We start from the raw sequence: 24,889 nt of genomic DNA, 5'->3' as shown, positions 1-24,889 counted from the left end.
AACAGCTTTGAATGTAATCTTGATTTAATAATGGAAGTACAAAGAGTACTGAGAGATTCCCAAACTTAATACAATTCCTTGTGAGTGGGACAGAAATGTGTGTAACAAAATAAATGGCAATCAGTCCAATATTTCACTTTAAAAACAAAAAGATGACTACAAAAGCCAAAGATAAACTCTCTGTGAATCATTAATGTGCTAAATTTCATGGCAATACAGTCAACAGTGTGATGGTGTCATTGGAAAGATCAAGAGTCTCACAGTCAGGAGCATTTCACCAACAGAGAGCATTTGTTGAGATGCGTCAGTGTCAGAGTAGATGGCAGTTTAGAAATTCGGAATAAAAGCTAACCTACAACAGAAAAGAAACACAAATGCAGCATGTTTCATCCCCATGTTGTAAACTTCACCGTGCAGCAGTGGATTCATACAGAGGAACAGCCAAAATCTGAAACTTCACTTATAATAACTTAACTCCCCCCAGGAGGCCTATATTCATCCCAGGGCCTCTATAACTCGTCTGGAGAGTCGGGGAAAAGGATGCCAGCGGTATGTGGGTGATACAGACAAGCTTAACACCGAACTTTCCAGAAGTATAAATGTTCCCGACGCGTTTTTACTCAGCGGAGCAGCCAAAACCATCCCGTCCCAGTAGTCCTATCAGTGTCTGGGATCTAGCCTTACAGATCCTGCTGCAGGACGAGTGAGACACAGTGACCTGCATTAACCTGCTGTGTAGATCACGCTGCAGCCTGTCTGGCCTCTTTCCATCACAGCTCCTTTTAAAGGTCCAGGTAAGCTATGAAATGCAGCAGCCTGTGTCGCTAAACAGCAGCAGTATTCAACCATTCTACAAATGACTGAGAGGTATTTATAGTTTCCACTGAGTATACGTACATACAGTTTGAGACAAAAAGCTTTGGGGTTACCAACAAAGACCTCCACTGAGATAAGAACCCTCATGTTTTGTTGAGGAGGCCTCAGACAGGAGATGAGTGTGTTTTAGAGGACAAATACCTCAGTATATCTGTTAGCGTATCTCAGGCTAACAATGTGTCACTCTTATCAACCGTATAGACTCAATACACACTAGACAAGCGCAGATACTTAAGAGTGCTGTGAGCAGCACGAGGCCTTCGAGCTCACCATTTGTACCTCTAGCAAAACTGGCCGTGCTCCAGTTTTCTGTCAAACACAAAATTCTTTGGTAGATGATTACAGGTTTAGAGACACAGTAGTTTGAGTGTTGGGTGAAGTAAACCATTAAAGGGGAGCCGTAAGGGGCCGAGCTGGATGTGCACAAGGAACTCAGTGTAGTTTCTAAAGAAAATGTCTTTTATTTTACCCCGAAGTGAAAAAAAGACATTGCAAAAACCAAAATGATTCTTTGGACCCACAAAAGGCTAATTTAACAGAACTAAACACGAGTTGTTATGCCAGCACGGCGTAGTAAGTAAACACTTACATGCAGGCCGATGAAACACTGGGAATAAACACTAAGAAATGATCCAATAATAAAAAAACAAACTCATCAGTCAGTTAAGCTTCTTTGATTGAGCTGAAAATAAATCCAAATGATTAAACACGCCAGCTTCAGCCAGATCACCCCTGCACCATAAAACCAAAGGAAGAAGTCAACATTTAACAAAGTTTATAAAGCAGGATAATCGTGAATATTTTAAATTAATTATATGTTGTCATTTATGTTTGTGTCTCTGTGCAAGTGTTGTATAGCTGCAGATGTCACAGGGCCCTATTGTGCTTTGCCTTATTTTCCATTATATTTATACTGGTACACGGTTGGATTGCTCATAATTAACAAGGCCAGAGTTTCAAGCAATGAGGTCAGGGTTGTGAACTCCCTATCAGGCAAAAGCTCAGGCTAGAAGATGGCTTCAAACACTCAGATTCAAGGTTTTTTGTTTTTATACTCTTGGTTCTGAATACTGTCATAGGGACGGGCCATCCCTGTGGTATGGGTGGAGAATCTTCATAATGACTTTCAAGCTTGTTAAACTGTGAAAACTCTGTTTTTGCCTTATATACTGTATTTCCATGTATGCACGTTTGCACACGTTTCAATACATCGCTGCAGCTATTTCCCAATTTCCAAGAAAATATAGATATGAGGGGTGGCTCAAGACTTTTGCCCAGCACCTTATATGGAAAACCCATAAAGCAACACAAACGGGAACAGATATGGATGGATAGAAAATGTTAAGTGGGCAAACCTAATTGCCGCCTACATTTATTAAAGCTTATATTAAATGCTCTTTTTGGTCTCCATTCAGTTATTTTTAACTTACACTCAAACACTTTTCACCACCACAAAAATGCTGCGTTGTTGTTCTTATTGCAATATAGAAACACATCAAAGTAAAAAGTTATTAATGAGGACAAGAAAATTACACTCTTGCAGTGAGTGATTAACTCCCTGTTTTGACATTGACCAAAACAGAAAGTCTGTGCCCCGAGGGAGCGTTTTCTCAATGAGAGGCCAGATCCGCCCACGTGCACGGCATGAAGCAGCTCGTCCTCTGTAATGACTCACCCTCTGCTCCACTTTTTTTTTTTTTGCCTAACATTTCTTGCCAGTAGTGAAGATTCGGGCGTCTTTCATCAGAACTGCACTGCCTGAAGGAAGCAGTGAGGATCCCAGATTCCCACAGCTGAACCGCCTCATCACTGGTCACTCAACGCTTATTTGATGTAAACCTTCAAAGGGAGAAGATCCCTCTAATCACACACAGTAAACCATGAGGTCAACCGCTCGCTGCAATAAATTTCCTCTTCTAATACGCAGCTGTTAATCAGTTATGTCTTTTTGTTGTTTCCCAGGACTCGAAGGAAACTGAAAACAATAAGCAAACAGAAACGGCTCATTTAAAGGATAAGAGCGCTAAAAACGGCATCACAATTTTATGAGACCTTTTATTTAGTTTTTATAGGGAGAAAAATCACAGACGGGATGAAGTCAGCTGCATCCTCGGGGGAAGATTTTCTCTGATGCAGGTGTAGCCGTTGGTTGTGGTCAAGCGCGGGCTCTCTCAGGTGCAGCTATTTTCATGTAGAGCCAAGGGGAGATCAAACCCTCGTTCGTTCCCTGATTCAACTCGTGCCACTTCAAACGGGGCGGTTGTTTAAACTGCGATTGTGAACACCTGCCTCCAGAGAGCCATCAAAGGTGAGCTACAATAACCCTGCTTGTGATCCTGTGGGAGCTCCTTGTTCTCACTACAAAGGGAGTCAGAGAGCCTGCCCCGGTGAACTCTGTTTGACTTCACGTTTGTGCACCAGTGCGGTTCTGAACAATAGAGTTTCAGTGTTTGTGTCTGAACTTTTGGGTGGATTAGTGTTGGTACTGCTGGCTATCAATCAAACAGACACATAGTGTATATGCCAGATCCAGAAACAGCTTTCCAACACATATTCTACCTTTAAATACTTGTGGTTGGAGATGAGTTAATTTATCAGTGTGTTGGTTTTGTAGGTCAAATGAGTTTTCTTTGGGGTTTCTGTCAGTGTATTACAACCGCAGTGGTCCCAGTTTTGGCCTTTGAGGATTTTTTAAAGATACAAATGCTACAGTTGAAGTACCTTATCAGCTTTGTGTTGTTAGTAGCCATCTGAGATATACAGAAGGTGCTTGAAAAGACTTACATTTTATAAAGTGATAAAGAACCACAGATTTACCAATAAATAGACAGCTTTGCCTTCATTCTCTTCTCTATTCACCACAACAAACCAGTAGAGCATCTGCATCACTGCCAACACTGCACCAGTTACTTTGTTTATCTCCCTTCTCATCCGACTCATGTACAAGACTCTCAAACTCCTACACTTGGGGGAGCAACTCATCCCCAACCTGGAGACTCCACTGCAACCTTTTCCAGCTGAGAACTTTAGGCTCAGACTTGGAGGTGCCTAATCTCATCCCAGCGGCTTCACACTGGGCAGCCCAGTGTGAGATGAAGGTTTCCAGAAGGGCCACATCGTCCATTGTTTTAGTCTTTATAGTAGAGCTGTCAGTGTTAATCTTGTTAAAATGACGTTAACGCCATAACCCCATTAACGAGGCAAATCTTCATTAGCGAGTTAGCGCGGACCGCCCGTGTGTGGGGCTGAGCGGTGTCAACACGTTAGCGCAGTTAGCTCGTTAACGCGTTAGCGCCCCACGCACGGAAAGGGTGGAAAGTTTTGCTTTTTAGAGACCTGCATTTTTTCACTAAATGCTAGGTGCTGCTGTTCTCGAAGAATTTTAGCATCAGGTAACATTAGATCCAAATATAGTCAGTTCTGATTTCTAAACTTCAGGCTTCAAAACTGGACTTCACTGACCAACTGACCCCCGTCGGTCACAGCAGGTGATTGCTGCTTCCAAGTCTGGTTCTGCTGGAGGTTTCTTCCTGTTAAAAAGGAGTTTTTCCTTCCCACTGTCACCAAGTAGTTGCTCTGAAGGGTTTTTTGATTGTTGTTGTCTTTTTTAGCTATTGTAGGGTTTTTACATTGCAATATAAAGTGCCTTTAGGGGACTGCTGTCATGCTGTACTAAATAAATAAAACTAAATTGAATCGAACTGGTGACATCATGGTGGCTATTTCCATCTTTTATTTACAGCCTTCGGTTGAAGAGTCTGTGTTCAGTTCATGTGAAAGATGTTGCTGTGTAACACATGTCTCGCCATGTGATTGCAAAGGTCAAAGGGTCCCAGTGGCCTCTGTGTGACATCTTCCTTGTCTGACCTCAGGTCAGATTAAGGTCACAGAGTTGCGTCAGCCTTATCTAAGATAAGCGCTGAATTAGTACAAAAACTCCCTACTGAGCAGTAAACATCACAACAGGATGAGATAACGTCTCAATCAGTCAAAAATACATAGTTGGAAATACAAATGATGACATTTTCATCATGTGGGTCTCTGCACTGAAACCACAGACTGGCCCTAACCGGTCTAAATAGATTCAATGAGATAAAGACAGATAAGGTATGCTGTGCTTTCTTACTAAGAGAATGAAAGACTGAAACCTTATCAATATCTGTGCAGCGAGTATTAAGGTAACGTTGCACCCAGCAATGGTTAGCTTAGCATGACAGATGGGAACCAGCTAGCCTGGATTTGCCTAAAGGTGGCAAAATTCACTATGAACACCATTAAAGTTCAATTAATTTAGACTACTTATTGAAATGAGTTAAACTATTAACTAGTTTAATCTAGAACATAGTTTAAATAGAGTGTTCAAACTAACAACTTATCATAGGAACAATATAAAAATAATTGTCATGTAGGAAAAAAAAACTTTTATATTTCTGGATGTCAACTTGAATTTCGAAATAATGTGAGTAGTGTCCTATTTATACTGATGATTGTAGGTATAGGAAATATAGACTGTGGTTGATGGTTTCAGACTATTTTAGAGCCATAGGCATAATGTCGGTTCTTTCTGAGTGACTGAGTTACAAGCTGATACTAACAAGCTTAATTAGCAAACTGCATTTATTTATTAGCAGATACCTGTTAAATTTATAATACTGGTGTCGTACCATACAGAAAGCCTCATTTATCGTTTAGTTTCTATAAAAATGTTTGAAAAGGCTCCAATAACACTGATAGTCCCGTTCGGTAACTTGAATTAGAGTAGTTAATTTGAAGCCTAGCAGACAATGAGGAACACCGTTCAGTTAAAAGGAGTTATTTTTAAAAATTCAGTGTCTTACATTTGTTGTGAGGAGTGAACTAAAACCAGTTTTTGTACTAAGCTGCAAACATGCTTATTCCCGAGAGTCTCTGGAGACTGATTAGCTTTTGAAGCCTCCCTCAAGTGGGTCTGATTTTCAGCCCTGGAGGTGGCTGTAAGACTACTTTTACAACAGGTTAATTTACCTGTCGTTATGAAAAAAACAAAAAAAACAAAAAACAATCACAATATAGCTACAAAGTACTTAGAGACTACTGTAGCTGACCTCATAATGAAATTAAAATCAGAATTTGTCAAAGGGCTTGAATTCCTTGGAGGGGAGAGGGTAACCTGTACAGGAACAGGTAAAAATATTCACCATCCTCTTGGGTTAATGAGGTTGAGGCAATTTCTTGCTCAGGTGCTTTCACTTCCAGGAAAGCGATTGCATGTCTAATAGTAAGTCAGCTACATTTTGACTCATCACACAGCCGGTTGCTTCCAGTTAATGTCCTCACTGTGACAGGGATGTTAGCCAGATGAGGGGGCTTTTCCAGATGACTCACCTGAGGCCACGACCATCTGCCTGAAGGGGGGCGGAGGGCAGAAACGCTAGAAGACAAGCACGCCGAGAGAAGGGATGACAGAAAGACCGCAGCGCCGGCGGATAAATGGGTTCACGGGGGACGATATCTCACCTGGCAGATCGAGTTACACAGAGGCAGAAATGAGCACAATAGCCTTCATATATATGTTAGGTAAAAGAAACAGGCCCAAAATACTGCAGGTCCTCACAGAACCTCAAGCTGACTGAATGGATCTGTGAAGGATACGGTGACATCTCATGTTGCCCCCACCCCAAAGGAAAAAATCCCCCGCTTGTGTGAAAGGGGGCTCACATGTCCTCACTTTTCAAAAGCACAGAGTGACACTTCAACAGTATGCAATAACACATGTGTGAGAATATGACAATAGCAGTCAGTCATGAGTCACGTCCCAGAAAAAAGCCAAACACAGTAATTCAATGGCCTTGTAACCCACTAACCTTATGTCATTTTGTTTTCCAGACGTCTTTGTTGGAAAAAGGAGAAAAAAAAACCAGCAGCCCTCTTATGGAAAACTACAAGTAAGGATCGCTTTGAAAAATGGGAGAAGGAATCCACCTACTGGCCAACAGGAGGAATCATCACTCTGATTAGAGCAGGCAGATTTATAATTGAGGAAGTACTTCAAAGACAGGAGATGTTTAACATGACATTTTAATCTGTCTGCTGCCCTATTCAGTGAGACTCATTAATCGTGGTTCTGACCTAATTCGGGTTTGACCTTTATTTTAGCATCCAGCCGGCAGTTCATTAAATCAGCACGACTCAGACTGCATTTGATATGTTAATAACTTGCTTGTTTTTCATGTGTTCCTTCAGTAAACAAAATTGGGGTGTCTCGGGGGTAAAGCAGAATTATTTTTCCCAGCTGGTGTTTGTGGTTATTAGCTGACAGCAAACTAAAAGGTGAGACTCTTTTTGTTCTTAGATTCATGCTCCAGGACAGATCAATTCAAAGATGCGGCCAAAGCTGTGGGAGAGTCAAAGGACTCTTTCATCCCACTCCTGGACCCACTGATGTCTCTGCACCGTCATAGCCCGTCTGCCCACATAGAGCTGACCCTCACATGGGTCAGCAGGATCAACAGAAAAAGAGAAAAAGAGCATCCACAGTAAATTTACCATAAAATCCACCACAGTATAATAAGGAAGGATAAAAACAGATAAACAAGGGCAACCTCCCGAGACTGATTAACTTTGTACTGACTGCTCTGAAGTCTTCTGAAATAAATGTAGTAAAACTGCTAATATTTGGGTCACTGAAACTGAAGCTGATGCTTAAAATTGTCAGTTGACTCTAGTGTTCATGGTTTGCTGCTAAGTCAGATCCAGGACCAACGCTCTTAACCGAAAACAGAAGTGACTAAAATACACTTGAATTCTGGTTAAAATTATGCAAATGAGGGTGAGTGCGAATGTTCTTCCTCAACTGTACTGAAACGGTATCATATTATCTCCGTCTGACCTTTTGACCTCCACTTTGATCTAAAATTTGACTTTTCTAGTAGCAACAAATTTATAATGTGACCCACGCCTCTTCTCTCCAGCACATACCTCTGGATCAATACTGCGATTAATATTCTCAGAACCCATCACAGTGCCATGTGTGAACACCATACCAGTGACTCCTGCTTGATCTCATCTGTCAGTCTGTCCATCACTGCTGCAGACAAGAAGTGTCTAAGAGCTGATCCCTGATGTAATCCCACCCCCACCTTGAACCCATCTGTCATTCTTAGCCACTGTCTCACTGTTGTCATCCATGCCCTGCACCTTGGATGGTCCTGCATGCTGTTTGACCACCCTGACTTCTTCATGCAGTACCACAGGTCCTTCCTTATCATATTTCTCCAGATCCACAAAACCACACAGCAGTTCCTTGTGACCTTCGCTACACTCCTCCACCAATACTCTCAAAGCAAACATCACAGTTGCTGGACTACTGCAAGCCCCTTTGCAACCCATTTCCACCACTTCTTTTTCCATGCTGTGTTATGTGCTGTTTTTATAATGCCTATGCCCATAGTAGGGAGAAAACAGCAAATATCTTTTTCTAACTGAACTAATACTTCACCCTTTCTATATCAGAAGTTCAATTTTAGGATTGCAGTGTTTGCAAATCAGTGTTTTCATTTGGTATTAAATGTATTTTAGTTTTGACATAGCTCATTTTATTCTGCTTTTGGGATCCTGTTTAGGATTGTCTAGAGAGTTAAATATTTAAATATTTATTTGATCATTTATGTTCATCTGATGTGAACCCTGTTATAGAGATGGACTGGATTCTGGCTGTGTTGCTATGACGTAACCAAGGGGGAAAATATTCTTTCTGGGGAATTTCATGGTGGAAAAATGTGCACTTGTGGTGGATGTTGTTTGAAAAGTCAAGCATCCCGTGGAAACAGAGGTTGACATTTGCTTAGCAAACCACACAAGGTCCTCACTGAGTCTTTGCTGTCTTGTCTGCTCGTTCTCCCAAAGCCCAGTGCTAGAGTAAAACAGCGCTTTATTTCTTTAGTAGATTATATTGCATGTATTTAACAACATAATGCTTGATTTTCCATGATTTGCTCATTTTCCATGTATAGATCCATGTAAGAAAAACCACAATGTTTGGTGTTTTGTTCTTTCTTCTTCTCTGAACCTTTTCCTAAGCATGTTAGTCTATCTTAAGCCCCGAGGGCAGGAAGAGATGTAAGAAAAGGTTTCAACAGAGCTGTGATGAAACATGGAGGAAGGAAGAAGAAAAGTGCTAGAAGCATTTCACCAACACTTTGTATGTATCTTATTTCAGTGTGTAAATACAGGATACGGGTGAAACGTCTTCTTACATTTGTGATAGAAACACATGATTCACAACCATATCACTGGTTCTGTTTTTTTTAAACCAATTTACCCTGAAATCCATTATCCACTATTCAGGACAGCACTTGGCTGTGTTTTAGAAATTTTAATTTACTCTCTACCAGACAACATGCCTATAGTTGCAGTGAAATGCAAAGATAATGCAACCTTGTGAAAACCTGACAGGACAAAGCAATCTGCTGAGTGCCCACAGAGGCAACCCAGCAAACGTGGTTAAAACAGTGATGCTGTTTGTGAAACTATTCGTGGTATGATGGCTAAAACTGCTACACAGATGGAAAATGCTGACATTTCCACAAACAGTAGTAATCCACTCAGGCGGTCTCTAAAAGGGAGAGAAATATTTCTTAGCATCGCACTGAATTAAACAAATGTGTATCTGATTACTGAAAGGCTGAGAACCAACATCCACACACACACACACACATATATATATATATATATATATATATATATATATATATATATATATATATATATATATATATATATATATATATACATATATATTGCATTGGACTTTATTGGTGCCTGAGACCAATTGCAAGTAGTTGCTGCAATCAGTTGGTTGCCTACAGGTTGAGCATGCAACTCCCTCAACTTTTGTGCAACCATGTACAACTGCAACTGGGAGTGCACAGGTTGTCTGGTGTGAGACAACCTGTCTCCAAACAATTGTGGTCCAACTTCAACTGATATCAATCACTCTGTGACCTGTCTTCCTCCTCTTACCCCACCGGTTGCAGCAATGGCCCCCTCCCTGACCTTAGTTCTGCTGGAGGTTTCTTCCTGTTAAAAGTGAGTTTTTCCTTCCCACCGTTGCCAAAGAGCTTGCTCATAGGGCGTCATATGATTGTTGGGATTCTCTCTGTTTTCTTGGTACTATTGTAGAATCTTTACCTTGCAATATAAAATGCCTTGAGGCAACTACTGTTGTGATTTAGCACTGTATAAATAAAACTAAATATTATTGAAATTAATTACTGTCTAACTTAGAAATGCAGACAGATTGCCAAGATATTGCAGCAAGTCTGAGTCAGTAAGCAAATGGTTAAAGGCTAATACATAGCACGCAACTTCTAGGTGGTAATAATGAAAATTTGTTGCTGACAAGCTCCGCCTTGTTGCATCAGTCTGTATTGTTGCACATCTCTTTGCAGTAGGGACTCAGCATTAACTCGTTGGCAACTGTTTGCTGATCATTCCTATTAATTCATATGAATCATTCATATTAATTTTACAGTTAAATCGCCATGTTGTAGAGGAATTTCTGTATCAGATGTATGAAGTTCTGGCTGGACTCTGAATGTAATGTGAATTTCACTTTACTATGGTGACATCTCCAAAGCTCCCAGGCAATACAAAAGTCAGCAAAAGCAAGCGTTCTTTTATTGTCACTGGTCATAGAAGTGAATTTATAGTACACTGTGCACTATAGTACAGACTCGGCGAACCAAAAGGATAACTTGTTACCTTTCAAAAACCATCATTTAAAACAAATATATCCAAAAATGTGACATGATTAGATTTAAAGAAGTAATGTGACTACTTATTTTGGCTTCATTTGAAATGAAACGACTTACTGTGCTTTCGTCATACCTAATCACAGCTGAAATTGCCTGCTATGACTTGTTAATTTTGAGTTTTAGTCTTGTCCTTATTTGTGGATGCATAATAAACATATAGACTGATTTAAGCTAGTACACTTATGTGTATCAAAAAGATTGCTGTTTTGGAGGAAAGTGTAAATAAAGTGTTAAACTTGCCTCCTGTCTCCTCTACAGTGAACGTTCTTTAACAGTACCCGTAATTGTATTTTCTTTTGTTGCACGAATCTCCTCGTGATCCAGCTGTCTGTTTATTCCCCCCTCTGTTTGCGTTTAGAGAAAGATCTACAGATTTAAAAGATGTCAGATGTCAGACGCTTCCTCGCCCTCGTACCTCTGAACTGGGCCAGTTCGTCTTAAAATACTGCGCTCCTCAGAGAAATGTGCCAGAACATTCAGCGTCTACGTAACACCTTGTTCCCTCCCTGCCTCCCCATATCACACTGTTATCTTCTTCTTCTTTTTTTAAACATCTGATATGAGATGATGATGAGGATAAAAAAATTATGTAAAGGTTCACACTTTTTAAAATAGCTTTCACCTGCTCTGATTTCTGTCTTACTGGGTTTGTCAGACTGGCTCGCCACAGAGTTTTCTGAATATTTTATTCCATCTAAGTTAAAGCTCTAAATCAGATTTAAGCATTTAGGGGTTCTTTCTTCATATTACCAGATAACCCTGCCACTAATACCCTCTATTCCTCTGCTTACTTTCATCCTGTCATATTACTTTTTTATATCAGGTGTTTCGGGGTGACCAATAAGCGCCACCTTCCACTGACGTCATGACCAACGCTGCTTCTAAGGTCATTTAATTTTAATGTAGACTTAATTTTAATATCACAACAGTTGAAATAAAATAAACATTAAGAAATCAACAAATAATACTTTTAGTGTATATGGTATTTATTTATATATTCTCTGTTAAAGTAGTCTTTAGCATTAGCATTGATTTGGTTATTCGTTCAAGAGCTAACGTTATTACGTTGCCTAGCAACCACTCTTTCGCTTTCTGCTGGCAAATACTGTATAACGTAAAATAAAAATTAAAATAAAAACATTAAATCTTTCCACAGCGTCTAAAATGATAGTTTTTATTTAGCTTTTGTCAAAATATTGCTGTTGTTATTATTAGTATTCTAATATTAGTCACAGTGCGTCGTAATTACGTTACAGCGTCCCCGTCCCCCTCGTAGCCGTCCCGAGCCGCCATGGCCACTACGCACGCTTTCTGCGCACACGCCACCGTGCTGTCCTTTGTTCCTCATTCATAAAGCGGCTTCACGAGCACGGGGATGTGTCACCGTGAACCCCTCGCACGGAAAGGACCGCTGGCCCTTTAAGGGTTATGTAGCAGGGCTAGCTGATGTAGGACGAGCCGACCGTGCGTTTCTCTGCTCGAGCTCCCGCTGCCATCCTCGTCATGGCCTCCGTACACCCGCCACCGACACCACCACCGAGGATGAACCGACCAGCCATCGACCCTTCCCTTCCCGGAGCGGAGACGGACGTCAAGCCGAAGCAGAGGCACCGGTAGAGGCGAGCCGCGCCGGGGAGAGCCGCCTCACATCCAAATGCCACCCCGGTTTCCTCATCCATGCCTTCGTTTAAAGCCAAGTACAGCTATACGATAAAGAGGGGTGCGAACCCGGGCGGCGGCGGCGGAAACATGACAACGGACAAGGATTATTCTCTTAATCTGTCGGTGCAGCAAGTGCTGAGCCTTTGGGTGCAAGGCTCGGCGCTGCACCACTTCACAGGTATGCGGAATGAAAGGTGCCGCTATTCTGCTGCTTCATTATTTTTTTTTTTAAATGTGTTCAGTGAAAAAGTCATCACCACCAGCAGCATGTGCAGCTTCCTTTTTAAAGAAGAATATATATAAATATCATTCAAATATATGTGGTCATTTTTCTTGTAGCCAGCAGGAAGGGCATGGCTGCTGTTATGCATAGGGGGCATCTGTGTGCCACCTTTCCATCCCACCTCCCCATCTCTGTCTCTGCAAGCTGGTGTGTTTTATTGGTGATGCTGGGCCTGAACCACAACATCAACAAAACAAAACAAAATCTCACTCTTTTATTCAGGAGTCCGTCAGGAAAAATAATGACAACATTCGGCTAATTAATCTTTCTGCTTCGTGAATGCGTAGTAAATGTGGCCTCCTCCCCCTCCTTTGTCTTTCAGTAAAGGGGCAATTAGAGGGAGGGTCCTCTTAGCGGGCAGGGATGCTGTCTGGGATGGTCCTGACTCTAGAAGTAGTGAGGCTGAGTTCAATTCCCTGTTTTATTTGAATGCAGTTGAGCCAGAGCATGTCTGCTTTGATATTGAAGGTAATATGCAGCTGTAAATACGAGATGAGGGCATCTCTGCGGGCTGATGGCTGAACTGTCACTTGTTGATACAGATGATTGAGCTGCTGCCATCAATTATGTGCTTTGTACCAAAACAAAATGCTTACAAGATGACTTTCTTCCTCCTTTTTTATTTGTAAGGAGGTTTAAGAAAAGTGGAAGAAATGCATGAAAGTTCCTATGACACAAAAACAGATCACGGGGCACCAAAAAAGCAATGTGTGGGCATTTTATCTCTTCTTTCCAAGCAGAATGAACTTCCTCAGCAAGAAATATTATTACTTGCCAGCTGTTCAAAGCATTGTCATCACTTTTCTTTTTTCTTTTTTTGAGGAAGTGGACGGGGGACCGTGTGTGTTGCACATTATAGAAATTCTTGCATTTCACTCTGCAAAGTGAGGAGCCGGACGTGTAGTCATGGCTGGCTTGGCACAGACCGGTTGTCTAATATGCAGCTGACATCCTGTGTTGAGAAACACATCATGCAGGGATGGAAGGGAAAAAAAGGCACAGTTGATCACGCTGACTCAGCAGGAAGTTGCAGTGCAATGTAGAAGTTTGTGGTATCTGAGCTGCAGCGGCGAGAAGAGAGCTGTGAGGAGCTAACGCCCCGGGGCTTTACAGAATACTGTTCACAAATCTCACACCTGACCCCCCAGACAGGTGAAAAACGACCTCCTGAGACATTAAAGAAGGTCAGGGGGGACAGTTGGGGAGCCCTGAACGGATAGATAAACTTTTATCTGTGCCCCTGGGGAGTGCTTCCTGTTTATGAGGCGTGCGCAGCAGGCGGTTTCACTTCAGAAAACCAGTGAAAAGAACATATTTAAATGTGAACAGCTACTTTGAAATTGTCTCACTTTGATGAATCACAGTCAATAAAAACATGCTGTTCTTGTCACTCATTTATTAGCTATCTGTGGGATTTGTGGTACGATTGAGATGCATTTAAGGAAGTGCCATTTACACACAGACCTTTCCGATGTCAGAGTGTGTAACTTTAGAAATCTGATGATCAGATAAATATCCAATTCTTAATCCAGCATGCACCAGGTGCTGTTAATCTGCCGATTGCTAATTGTGTGGCGACACAGGCAGAACAGCAGAGCTGCTCATGTGCAGCTCATGAGGAGAAAGGAGGAAGAGCAGAGAGACGCCAGCGTAATGCATTGCATATGCATAGATATTTACCAGCTGGAGGGCACTGAAATGTATTTAACCTCATTTATTACAGCAATGAGTGCTTTAGCCTGTCTTGATTAGAATAAATAAGTGTATGAATATCGGTTAAACAGGGAAACTCATACAACATCATGTTTATTTTGCGCTTTTATCCCTTTTTTTGTTTTTTTTTTACCTGCTTTGGTCTTAGAAAATGAAAAATATTCAATGCATTAGCCTACTTGGGGGGTGGTTAATTGACACCCAGCGGGTTAATGAACTTGTAATAGACTTGCAGAAATCCTGTATTATCAGTTCACAATAATAATGTCAAAAGGCTTTCTTAGTTTTAATTGTTTGCCTGCTGTGATTACGCGATGATCAGATTGCTAAAAAGTCATTTTATTATCTCACACAGTAACATGTTGTGTAGCTGTTCTTCGTGTAAAGCTAATCAGTTGTGTTCACTCTGCACGTTCCCTGATCTGCAGCTTTTTAGCTCAGCATGTCTGGTGTTTAGCTGTTTGCTTTAGCCTTTATCTCTTTGCAAACAAGCACACAAAAGCAAAAAGAGCTCAGGTGAAGCTGTAAAACATACACACAAAAACAGAAAGCGCAACTTGGCTGCTCAGTTAAAGGTCCAGATATTTCTGTCAGGAGTTGGCAGACAACTAAACAGAAGGTATAGTGGAGTTTAGCAGGTTCAGATAAAAGCATCGAGTCTATGTATGGGCACATGCAGCTATATTAGGAGTTAAAGCTTTGTGTGAATGCCAAGCAGCAACCTTCAGGATTTAAAAACATTGCACCAATGCTGAAGTGGCAAAAGCTGCAGTTCCTCTAGTGGCCACTTGAGGCTTTCTCCTAAAACAAGTCAATCCCCATAGACTCCTGTGTTAAAATAAACTTTAAAGCATTAAAAGCATCTTTACAGCCTCAGTGGATGTTTTCCCACATCATAACTATCAACACAGGCTTAAAATTTCTTTTCTTTCTTTCTTTTTGTAAATAAATTTATGCATCTGGATGCTAAAGTGAAGATCGTGGTCGCTTTGAGTGACAGGCGTTCCCAAGGCACCTGGATTTGATCACAGTCTGCTGGGCCTCACCTCCACTGCCATGTTTGTGCTGTTGGTGCCTTTTGGAGCATTTGCAGTGGCATTATCTTATTGGTCTTTTACTTTGCACTAATTAGCAGGTATGCTTTTCTGTGTGGTGCATGTGTACAGTTTAACGATACATCACGTCATAGTAGCTCGGTTCTCCGAAAAAGAAGAAGCATCATCCGAAATGGAATCAACATTAGCATAGTCCTCTTCTTGTTCTGCATCACGGGACAGAGTCACTGCCAGATGTGTCAGGCTGGCTCTCCCTCTCTCCACGTTTGGACAAACCCATCCTTCGTCGTCTTGAGAGGTGAACTCGGCAGCCTTCTGCTTCGAGAAGCTGCGGCTTCAACACGGGAATGGTTCATGTTCTGCAGCCGCCTGTGTACTCCAACCTCTGACGAGGCACCAAATACACGAGCCCCTGCTTTTTTAAAATTCTGTCCTGTTGACAGGCGAGCTCTAAAGCCGCCGTGCTGACAAAGACCTCGGCCTGTAGTTGCGGATTAGCAGAAGTTAATACTGTGCTCTCACTGTGTTTTAGCCTGTGTTCGCTCCTATCTCTGAACATGACACAGCACTTTACTGCACTCATTTCTCACCCTATAGGTGCTTCTTCATAGCCGTGACCACCTGCGCTGCCTGCTGTCCCCTGAAACTAAATGTGCACCTCACCTTCCAGCATCTGCTGCAATGCAAAAAAAATTAGCTGCCATGGATAATTTTAGTCGGCTGAGATAAATAACGAGCCTCGTGTCTCCACTGAACATTTCACCCGACCCATTTTCTCTCTAAATCGAGCTTGTAACTTATCAAGAAATGCAACAGATTTCTTCCAGCTATGCTATTAAATATTATTCTGACCAGCATGACAGGTTACTGTTACAGAAGAGAGATCACGCTGACATTTGGTCCTCAGTAGGTGTCCGGGTCAGGCTCCATCCATCAGTGATGGTGGAAGACTATACGGATTATTTTATCAGTAAGTAGAAACACAGAGTATCCCAGCTGTCCTCTCCATTTGTGAAATTTTTGGCAAAGTTGATCTCACTGAACCCTTACATATTGAATCTAACCGTGAGGTTTAGAGGAGAAACTTCTAGCATTTGCGGCCAATCAGCTTACCTGCCATTCACCGTTAGTTACGTTGAACTCCGCATTTTTCTTTTCTTTTTCTCAGACTTCTGCTAACCAACTCATTCCCTTAACTACACATAAACTAATGGTGTTTGTGATTGTCTGTTTAACCTGTGGATGTCTGTAGTTCTTTAGACCGAGTGGGCGATATCACAGTCTGTGTGCGATGATGTTAGCATTGCATAACCTCCTCCAGGATCTTTGAGTTTCATCTTTTCCAGCCTGCATTAAAGGCCGGCTCTCTCTACACGATGCTGAATCCTGATCAGCTTTCGTGTCGTCGGGGGCTACAGTTAAGCGGCGCTCTCTTTCCCTGTACTTCCTGTATGTGTGTCTCTCTTATGTCTTGGGTCCCATCACAGATATCACTCTCTCCTCTGCTGCTGGATGCTTGCAGAAAGACAGCAGTGGATACACTGCAGCGTGATCTGCGTGCTCAGTCATTTAAGACAAAAAGCCATTGTGTTACTCCGCTGTCACGTCTCTGTCCGCCTGGCCCGGCGCTCGCCTGCCGGATCAATAAGTAGATGTAGGCACTCAGTGGACTGTGGAGGAGCTCGGTTAAATGGATATGCTAAAGAGGTCCTCGTGTCCCAGAGCTCTGAGAAATACTTGGTAATAGAATTGGGCGTTGTGATGTTTACACTGCAAAATAATGTCACGTTTCCTGTTTGCATCGCGCCCACACACAGACAGCATTGCCATGCTTCGGCTGGGTCATCCTTTCTCACTTGGTGTCTTTTCTTCTTCAGTTATCTCACGGCCAGCTGGCTCCTTCTGGCTCCCACGGTGCCAGGGGTTCAACCAAAGGCCCCTCGCTGGCAAAGTGCAATGAAGCCGGAGCCTTTTTAGACAAAGCTGGCCTGTGCCACAGAAAGACAGGGAGAACGAGGAGGAAGAGGAGGAGGAAGAGTGTGATTTTTAAATGCTGTTTACTGTTCTCATTTTCAGTGGAGTCCGTTATAACGGCAGCACAGTCTGGACCCTGCAGGGTGCATTATGTGTATTCTAGGAGAACAGTCGAGTTTGGTGGAAGCTAATTAGATGATTTTGCTGGCATTTTAGGGATTATCAGCATTTTTAGTTTGCAGACGTTTGTTTCTACGATTACTTTTTTTTTTTCAGAAAGCTTATCTCCAGTCAGGATGGTCACAAAAGGCGGCCGTATGCTATTGTTTTCCATTTACCGCTTCATGTCGGGCTCGCTGTCTGAAATGTCGCTCTGAGCGGTTTTATACATCTCCGCCACGGGTCCATCGCCACGGTCGGCTGCCTCTTTGATGAGGCTTGACTTAGACGGTGGCTGCTGTAGATTGAAATCCTCCCCTCGCCTCACAGACGTGCAGCAGCGGCTGTAGCTCTGCATCTTGGCTGAGCTGCAGTGTTTCATCTTGGAAGCACTCTTTATAAGCAGTAAATGTGAATTTTTCAAGACTAGAACGGAATATTATAAGTTGTGTCTTCCCCCTCGGGATTACTTATTATCGGCGTTTGTTTGCATGAAGCTCTTTTGTTCAGAAGAGCTTCTTATCACTAATGCGGCTCAGTAAGGTGAAGGCCTGCCTCCCACCACTGCATGACTCTGAGACAGAGTCTCACGCTTTTATTACCTCTCTTAGACTTTCGTAGCTCTTTATTTGTCGGCTCTGATCAGTCGTTACTTCGTTGTCAGCAGGCTGTAGGAAATGCAGCAGCTCGCCTTTAGACAGGAAAGAAACATGGTGATCACACCTTTTCTGGCCTCCTTACACTGTCTTCCTGTCCATCAGGATCCAGTTTAAAATTTACTTGTTTTTAAAAGCCTTATTGGTTTGGTGCCACCTTACTTAACAGAATTTTCGGAGCCTCTGACCAGATAGTCCAGTCCAGGCTTAAAAGCAAAGTCTACAAAGTCTTTGTAGTGGCAGCTCCTAACTTTTGGAACAACCAAACTTCCCACGTACAGCTCAGTCATTTTAAAACAACTGCTTATTCTTGTTTTCTTTCAGGTCTAGATGAGCAGGATAGCCTGATGCAAATACGGCCTTATTTAATTAGTTTTATTTGTTGATTTTTATTGTGTATTTGCTGTTTATTTATTGACTGTATATTTTTTTACAACCTGAGGTTGTTGCTGAAAGCTAGGATAAAGTTTATTGAGATGGTTAAAAAAAAATTAAAGCAGCTGATGTACAGATATCCCACTAAGCCCCTGCTTCTGTCTGTGTTCAGGTTGCAGTAGTAAATAAGCAGCTTTTATCTATAAAGCAGGTTTTCTGTTACAAACCTGTTGTCTTTAAGTCCTGTTTCAAGTTTCATGTGTAATCGACGTTATGCAAACCAAAGCTGACCTTTATATGTAAATGCAGCTATTTCACTAAAATAAAGGAAGCAAAATAAATCACAAGGGCTTAAATCACCGTTTCCCAGTATCGTTGTTTTGATCATTGTGATGTCAAATCAAATCACTGTACATCAAGGATGGACATGATCACTGCTTTAAAACGTAATTAGATTAAATCAAGCTTGTAATTTATCAATAAGTGCAACAGACAGACTCTGACTAAGAATTCAAATGTTATTTTGGCCAGAGTTTTACAGAGACCATTACAGATTTATCCACTGAAGGCAGATTTCACTGACATTTGGTCCTCGGTGGGTGTCGAGGTCATCCATCTGTGTTTGTGCTCCATGATGGTGGAAGGAATATTCAGAAGTCCCAATACAACTGTGTTAACTTTTCCTTGTGTTGTGTTCCAACACAAGGAAAAGCATTGTAAAAGTATAGAAAAAGAAAAGCGAAGCCTTAAACGTGCTTTCTGTTTACAGACCAGCAGGAGGCGACTTTTATATATACTCTGTGAAACGGTCAGAAACACATAAAAACATTAAAAGCTGGGACCAGTCTGCTTCAGGATGGTTTCTTTGGTAAACAATTCATAATTCATTTTGTAAGTGAAAGCTGCTTCTGTTCCTCAGATCGATATTTAATTTCATGCTTCACCAGAAATGAAAGTACTCTGTTAAAGTCATATATATTAGAATAGGGGATTGTTGTTACTTTAATGTGCCAGCTGACTGATTTTAAAATGGTGATGTAAACCAACAAATAGGAAAAAATGTAGTCTTTATGTTTGCAGTAACTATCATTATACATCATCATTGTTATTAACCAGTAAATATAAAAAAATGTGAAAATGTAAAAATATTTATTTCAGTGCAAGCGGTGATTTCTCTAATTTGTTGCCATGTTTGATGTTCAGGCTAAAAAAAAAATGTAATTGTCTGATTAATATTTATGAAACTAATCGATAATTTATTTGCTGCAGTTGTTACATTAAGAACCCCTAAGACATTATATCATACTGTACTGTAGTATATACTTATACTACTATGTGCTATACTTATACTATATCTGGAGCAACTACGCATTGTGTTCGAGAGATATTACCTGATATTTAACTTCTGAGGCTGGGCTGTACTTTTATATAATACTATAATATAATAGATGGTGCAGGTGGTCAGTTTAACCTTAATTCAGCAAGTAAAAGAAAAAAGCATTTAGATGAGAAAACATTTCAGCACACTGCCCCCTGCTGGTGAAAGCTTTAGTTAAATTGTACGTAGAGCACCTTTAATGTAAGCGGTAAATCCTGTGCTTTCAGGCTGTATCTGATCTGTGTTGTTGGCTCTTTCTCCCTGCAGAGATGTGGTACTGGGTCTTCCTGTGGTGTCTCTTCTCCTCGCTCTTCGTCCACGGGGCGGTGGGGCTGCTCATGTTAGTCATGCTGCAGCGCCACAAGCGGGGACGCCTCATCACCCTGGTGCTGGTCAGCGTGGGTTTCCTGGCCTCGCTCTCCGGAGGCGTCATCACTAGTAAGCCCATTTACTTCCCCTTTTGTTTTCTTGCTGACGGGTTATTTTTAGAGCGACCTCAGAGTGCGGCGTTCAGCACCCAGAAGAAGACGAGAGGTGACAGGAAGGCAGAGCGAGCGCTGGGTGAGGTGACCGTGTGTTAACTCGTGTCAACTAGAAGAAAACAGAAGCTGACAGAGAGACAGGGAGGAGAAAGATTTTTAGACTAATCTGCTTCTGTGTTTACCTGCCTGTTTGTTTATGTGGCCCAGGAAACTTCAACGTGTCGGCACGATAAGGGTTCATTTAATTTAACAACATTTTTGTGATTGGCTGGACTGTTGTCGCTGGTAGGAAGAGTTTGCACCCAAAAAATACCAACCACACACACACACACACAAACAAATGACCTAAACACTAACTTTGAAGATATTCCAAACAACAACAACAAGAACATTTAAAGGTACATTTTGTAAAATCCCTATTCAGATTTTTTTTTTTTAAATTCACGCCACTGAGTGTTAGATTCGTCTATGCACTGTAACAAAGACCTCTAACTAATCCTCACCTGACTATTACAATGTTTTATGTTAAGAAATCAAGGATATACTGTCCACTTTCACTCTGTCTCTTAAGCAGTCAGTAGTTTAACCAACCATCCCAGTGATGTAATGTTCTGTACGGGCACAAGTTCAGTATCTTTCCCATCTTTGCTTCCTCCTGGGCTACAGTTACTGCCCCCCCAGCTAGGCAGCCTCCCATCCAAGTACTAACCAGGCCCACCCTGGCCAAGATCAGCAGAGATTGGGCGTGTTTAGGGTGGTATGGGGATGAGCAGTGACATGCTAGTATAAAGTTAACAAATTACACTCCTACCTGGTCTTTGAGCTGCTTGGAGAAGTCTGGCGTGTTTCCTTTTTTTGTTCCAAATGCTCAAACGATTTAAATGTGGGTGTTTAGTCTTTTGCTTGAAGCAGACTTTTAGCTGCATCTACAGATTTTCTACATGTTGCTGTTCATCAGATGTCTGCAGTAACCTCAGAACAAATGGGGAAAAACAAAAAACAAAATACAGTCTTATTTCTTGACACCGCCCCACTTTAAGTTAACAGTCAGTTCCTTTAGTCAATTCTAAGAGCTACATCATTACATCCAAGTGAATGTGTTAAGGTTTGGGCGGCTTTGAGACAAATTCTCAAGTAGCGACAGGCTGTTACAGTCACAGTAGGGAAAAACAGTGGTTGGAGAATGGAACACAACCAAAATGAACGCAGCTGACAATTTGATGTGTCAAGACGGCAATAAAACAGCAATAAGATGAAGTCTGTCTGTGATTAGATTGGGTGCAGTCAGTCGATTGAAAGTGGTGGAAAGTAAGCATGCATCCTCAGGCCAGGAGCTGTTGGTCGCTGCAACTACTCACTCAGAGCAAAACATTTTTCTTTTCCTTTTTCTAGTCGCAAAAAAGGTGCTGTCCTATTTTTACTCTAGTGTGACTGATCCATTAGGGTAAGAAGGTAAGAAGTCCCAGTGCACCTCAGGTCACGTTCCCTGCAGAGTCCATGGGTATCACATTTCAGCACTAATGATGATACCTGCAAGTCTGCATTAGAAATGAGGGGCAGCGGATCCTTGAAGACCAGGGGTAATTAGTCTGAGGCCATCTAATTCATCTCTCTTTGTTAACACTTAATATAACACAGTAGAGTGGTGCAGATAGTTATCTATAATACATGATGACATCTGTGGTGACTGTGAAGTAAAAATACCTTAAAATACTCTAAAAAGGCAGAAATCAGGAATTGTTAATCATTTATTTTCTACTGTGAATCAAAACGGTGAGGAAATCTGTTCGCTGTCTGCACGTTTTAATAACTGGCACTTGTTTTCATTGTTATACCAGGTGTGATATGTTATCTTGAGCTAGGACAAATATCAGTATTTTGTATCCAATACAGTGGGGCAAAAAAGTATTTAGTCAGCCACCGATTGTGCAAGTTCCCCGACCTAAAATGATGACAGAGGTCAGTAATTTGCACCAGAGGTACACTTCAACTGTGAGAGACAGAATGTGAAAAAAAAATCCATGAATCCACATGGTAGGATTTGTAAAGAATTTATTCGTAAATCATATTTTTGAAACACAAAAATATTCACTTTATTATTTTTTTAAACACTGCAGGTGAAGCTGATATCCAGGCTTTGTTTATTTGCCTTTACCTTCCCCTCACTGTATCAGTGTGAGAGCACAGGGTGTGTAAATAGACCTGCGTCTATCGTAGCGTAGGGCTCTGTGGATGACTCACTCACCGTCACAGATGTGAGCTGGTGCCCCAAAAATAGAAAAGCCGCTTTATTATTAATGTGTAGCAATCAGAGTGAGCTAGACTATTGACAGCGTCACCAGCCATGTGTACGCGAGCCCGGCACAAAATCAGAGTGTGTGTTTGTGTGTGTGTGTGTGGAGACTGCAAAGGCAGCAGTCGCAGCTGAGTAGAAGTAAAAGAAAGGTCATGCAGCACAGAGGAAATGTCAGCCTTTAATAGTTGTTTAAAGTCCTTTTCTATAACATTAAATGTCCAGGACTCTGATTTGAGCTACAGTTTAGAGTCTACAGGCCTCAGTTGACATGTTACATGTTTAAGTTTATGTTGTGTTTGGAAGGTTTGCATGATGGCACAGCTTCGTGTGTTTCAACTAAGCAAACCACAAGCACATTGTCCTTTAGACAAATGAGTCCAAATCAGAGATGTTTGGTAATAATGCAAAGTGCATAATATCAGCAGCACAAATAAATGTTATTGTCATGCACAATGGAGGAGGCGTGATCCTTTGGGCTTGGTTTGCAGCCAATGGGTCCGGGCACCTTCCAGTGCCAGACTGATGTTTAAGACCTGAACACTAAACCCCTGTTGATACTAAAAGCTGAAGATTTAGACACAGAAACCAACCTCTTTCTCTTTTTAATCAGGACACACGTGCAATTTTTCTTTTAGTTTTTAATACAAACACAAAGCAAAGATGAGAAACACTCCGACTTTAAAGCCAGTGTGATGCTACTTTAGAAATACTGGTTTTCCTTCTCCACACATTATTTTTTCTTTCTATCCGCCTGACGTGCAGGTTACTGAAGAGCCTTTTGTAACGCATGTAACAACATGATATAACTCTAATCTAATTGCTGAGTATAGCACAGTAACCTGTTACATTACTGTTACTGAAAAATGTAACGTGATCACTTTGTTTTCTGTAAAAGCAGCAGCGATTGCATCCTCCACACCGTAAATATGATAACCTTGATGAAGGGAGGATTCGCTGGAGCGCTGCTGGTAGCTTTAACTGGTAAACTTTGTTTAGATTTTCTCGGCCTTCGAGTCCAGCAGTTTAAAAATAGCTCACTCGGCTTTGGTGCCTGGATTAGAGAAACGTCCTCTCCTGCTGTTTGTCTCAATCACGACTAGACGGACAGCGTGCAGTGAGAACTGCTGCAGGAAGAGCAGCGAGTCCGCTCAGAGTGTGGCTGCGAGGAGGCATGCACGAACGCTCCTCCATCACTGACAGAAGGGCGAGACCAGGAGGGACATGTTTGTCCGCTGATCCCCTGACTGTGGATGTTCAGTTGGGTTTAATGGTGACAGGCAGCTGTGTGTGTGTCTTTCTCTTTGCCAGATCTTGTATTAGCATTGACTTTTAAATTTTTTTATCTCCCTCAGGCGCGGCCGTGGCGGGCGTTTACCGCGTGGCGGGGAAAGGCATGGCACCGCTGGAGGCGCTGGTGCTCGGCGTGGGCCAGACCACCCTCTCCGTCGTCATATCCTTCTCGCGGATCCTGGCCACGCTGTGAAGAAAACCCATGACGGGGTGAAAGCGGGCAAACCGAGCCGGGCAGAGACTTTAGGCCTGCTTTTATGGAAGGACATGAGGCACAAGTCCTCTGGACCTTTTGAGGGCCGGATCCAGGGTAGAGCGCCCCCCCCAGCGTCTCTGCACTGTGCAGGAAGGTCGTCATCGTGCCAGAGAGCAGCGCCGGGCAGAGGCTCGGCCTCAGCTTCTGGACCTGAAAGCCATGTTTCTGAGTTTCCAGAGTTATGCCACTTCTTCGTGCCAAAAGCCTTCTCTGTGAAAACAGCAAGCCTCGGTGGCCGACTGACTCTCAAAGGCTTTCTGTTGAACTTTTGAGGGAGGAGGAAAAAAAATCTATTTTTTAAACAGCGACCTGTAATCGTGAGCTGATGATCTTTGGCGATCGGAACAAAAGTTCGGCAAACAAACAAAAGAACAGCAGTGTCCATCAGCAGTAAAACACCTTCATCAGTATTGAACCGCCGCCGCGCCTCTAGGCCTGCATACAGCTTCTCGCTCCTTCTCCTGAGATGGCTCGAAAGCCGCAGCATCCGACTCACGAGCAGGAAGAAGCTTTGAATTTTTGCACTTTGTAAATGTTGGCGAAGTGGCAGAGGAAAACCAGCATGTGATGATCGATTTTAAAGCGTGCCAACAACAACTCTGAGCGGAGTCAGAGGAGTAGTTTGGGGAGTGTGTTTATT

At 42.1% G+C, this 24,889-nt stretch overlaps 1 protein-coding gene across 1 annotated transcript; it reads left to right on the top strand.

The window, feature by feature from the left end:
• The first annotated feature begins 12,347 nt into the window (after positions 1–12,347).
• Positions 12,348–24,186, top strand: tmem170b (transmembrane protein 170B). Its single transcript, XM_085346883.1, has 3 exons — positions 12,348–12,510; positions 20,193–20,363; positions 24,056–24,186. The coding sequence occupies exons 1-3, from the start codon at positions 12,348–12,350 to the stop codon at positions 24,184–24,186; spliced, it is 465 nt and encodes a 154-aa protein (XP_085203009.1).
• Positions 24,187–24,889: the final 703 nt, after the last annotated feature.

This window comes from Diplotaxodon limnothrissa, linkage group LG22, assembly GCF_057381915.1.
Source record: "Diplotaxodon limnothrissa isolate DT_005_m linkage group LG22, D_limnothrissa_male_GT1.1, whole genome shotgun sequence".
Taxonomy (NCBI): Eukaryota; Metazoa; Chordata; class Actinopteri; order Cichliformes; family Cichlidae; genus Diplotaxodon; species Diplotaxodon limnothrissa.
The sequence above is the reverse complement of the archived record's forward strand: the minus strand, read 5'-3'. Positions and strand labels throughout refer to the sequence as shown.

Coding starts and splice junctions, on each gene's coding strand:
- tmem170b (XM_085346883.1), top strand. CDS start 12,348: ATGCCTTCGTTTAAAGCCAAGTACAGCTATACGATAAAGAGGGGTGCG. Junction 12,511..20,192: donor GGCGCTGCACCACTTCACAG/GTATGCGGAATG, acceptor TTCTCCCTGCAG/AGATGTGGTACTGGGTCTTC. Junction 20,364..24,055: donor CTCCGGAGGCGTCATCACTA/GTAAGCCCATTT, acceptor TATCTCCCTCAG/GCGCGGCCGTGGCGGGCGTT.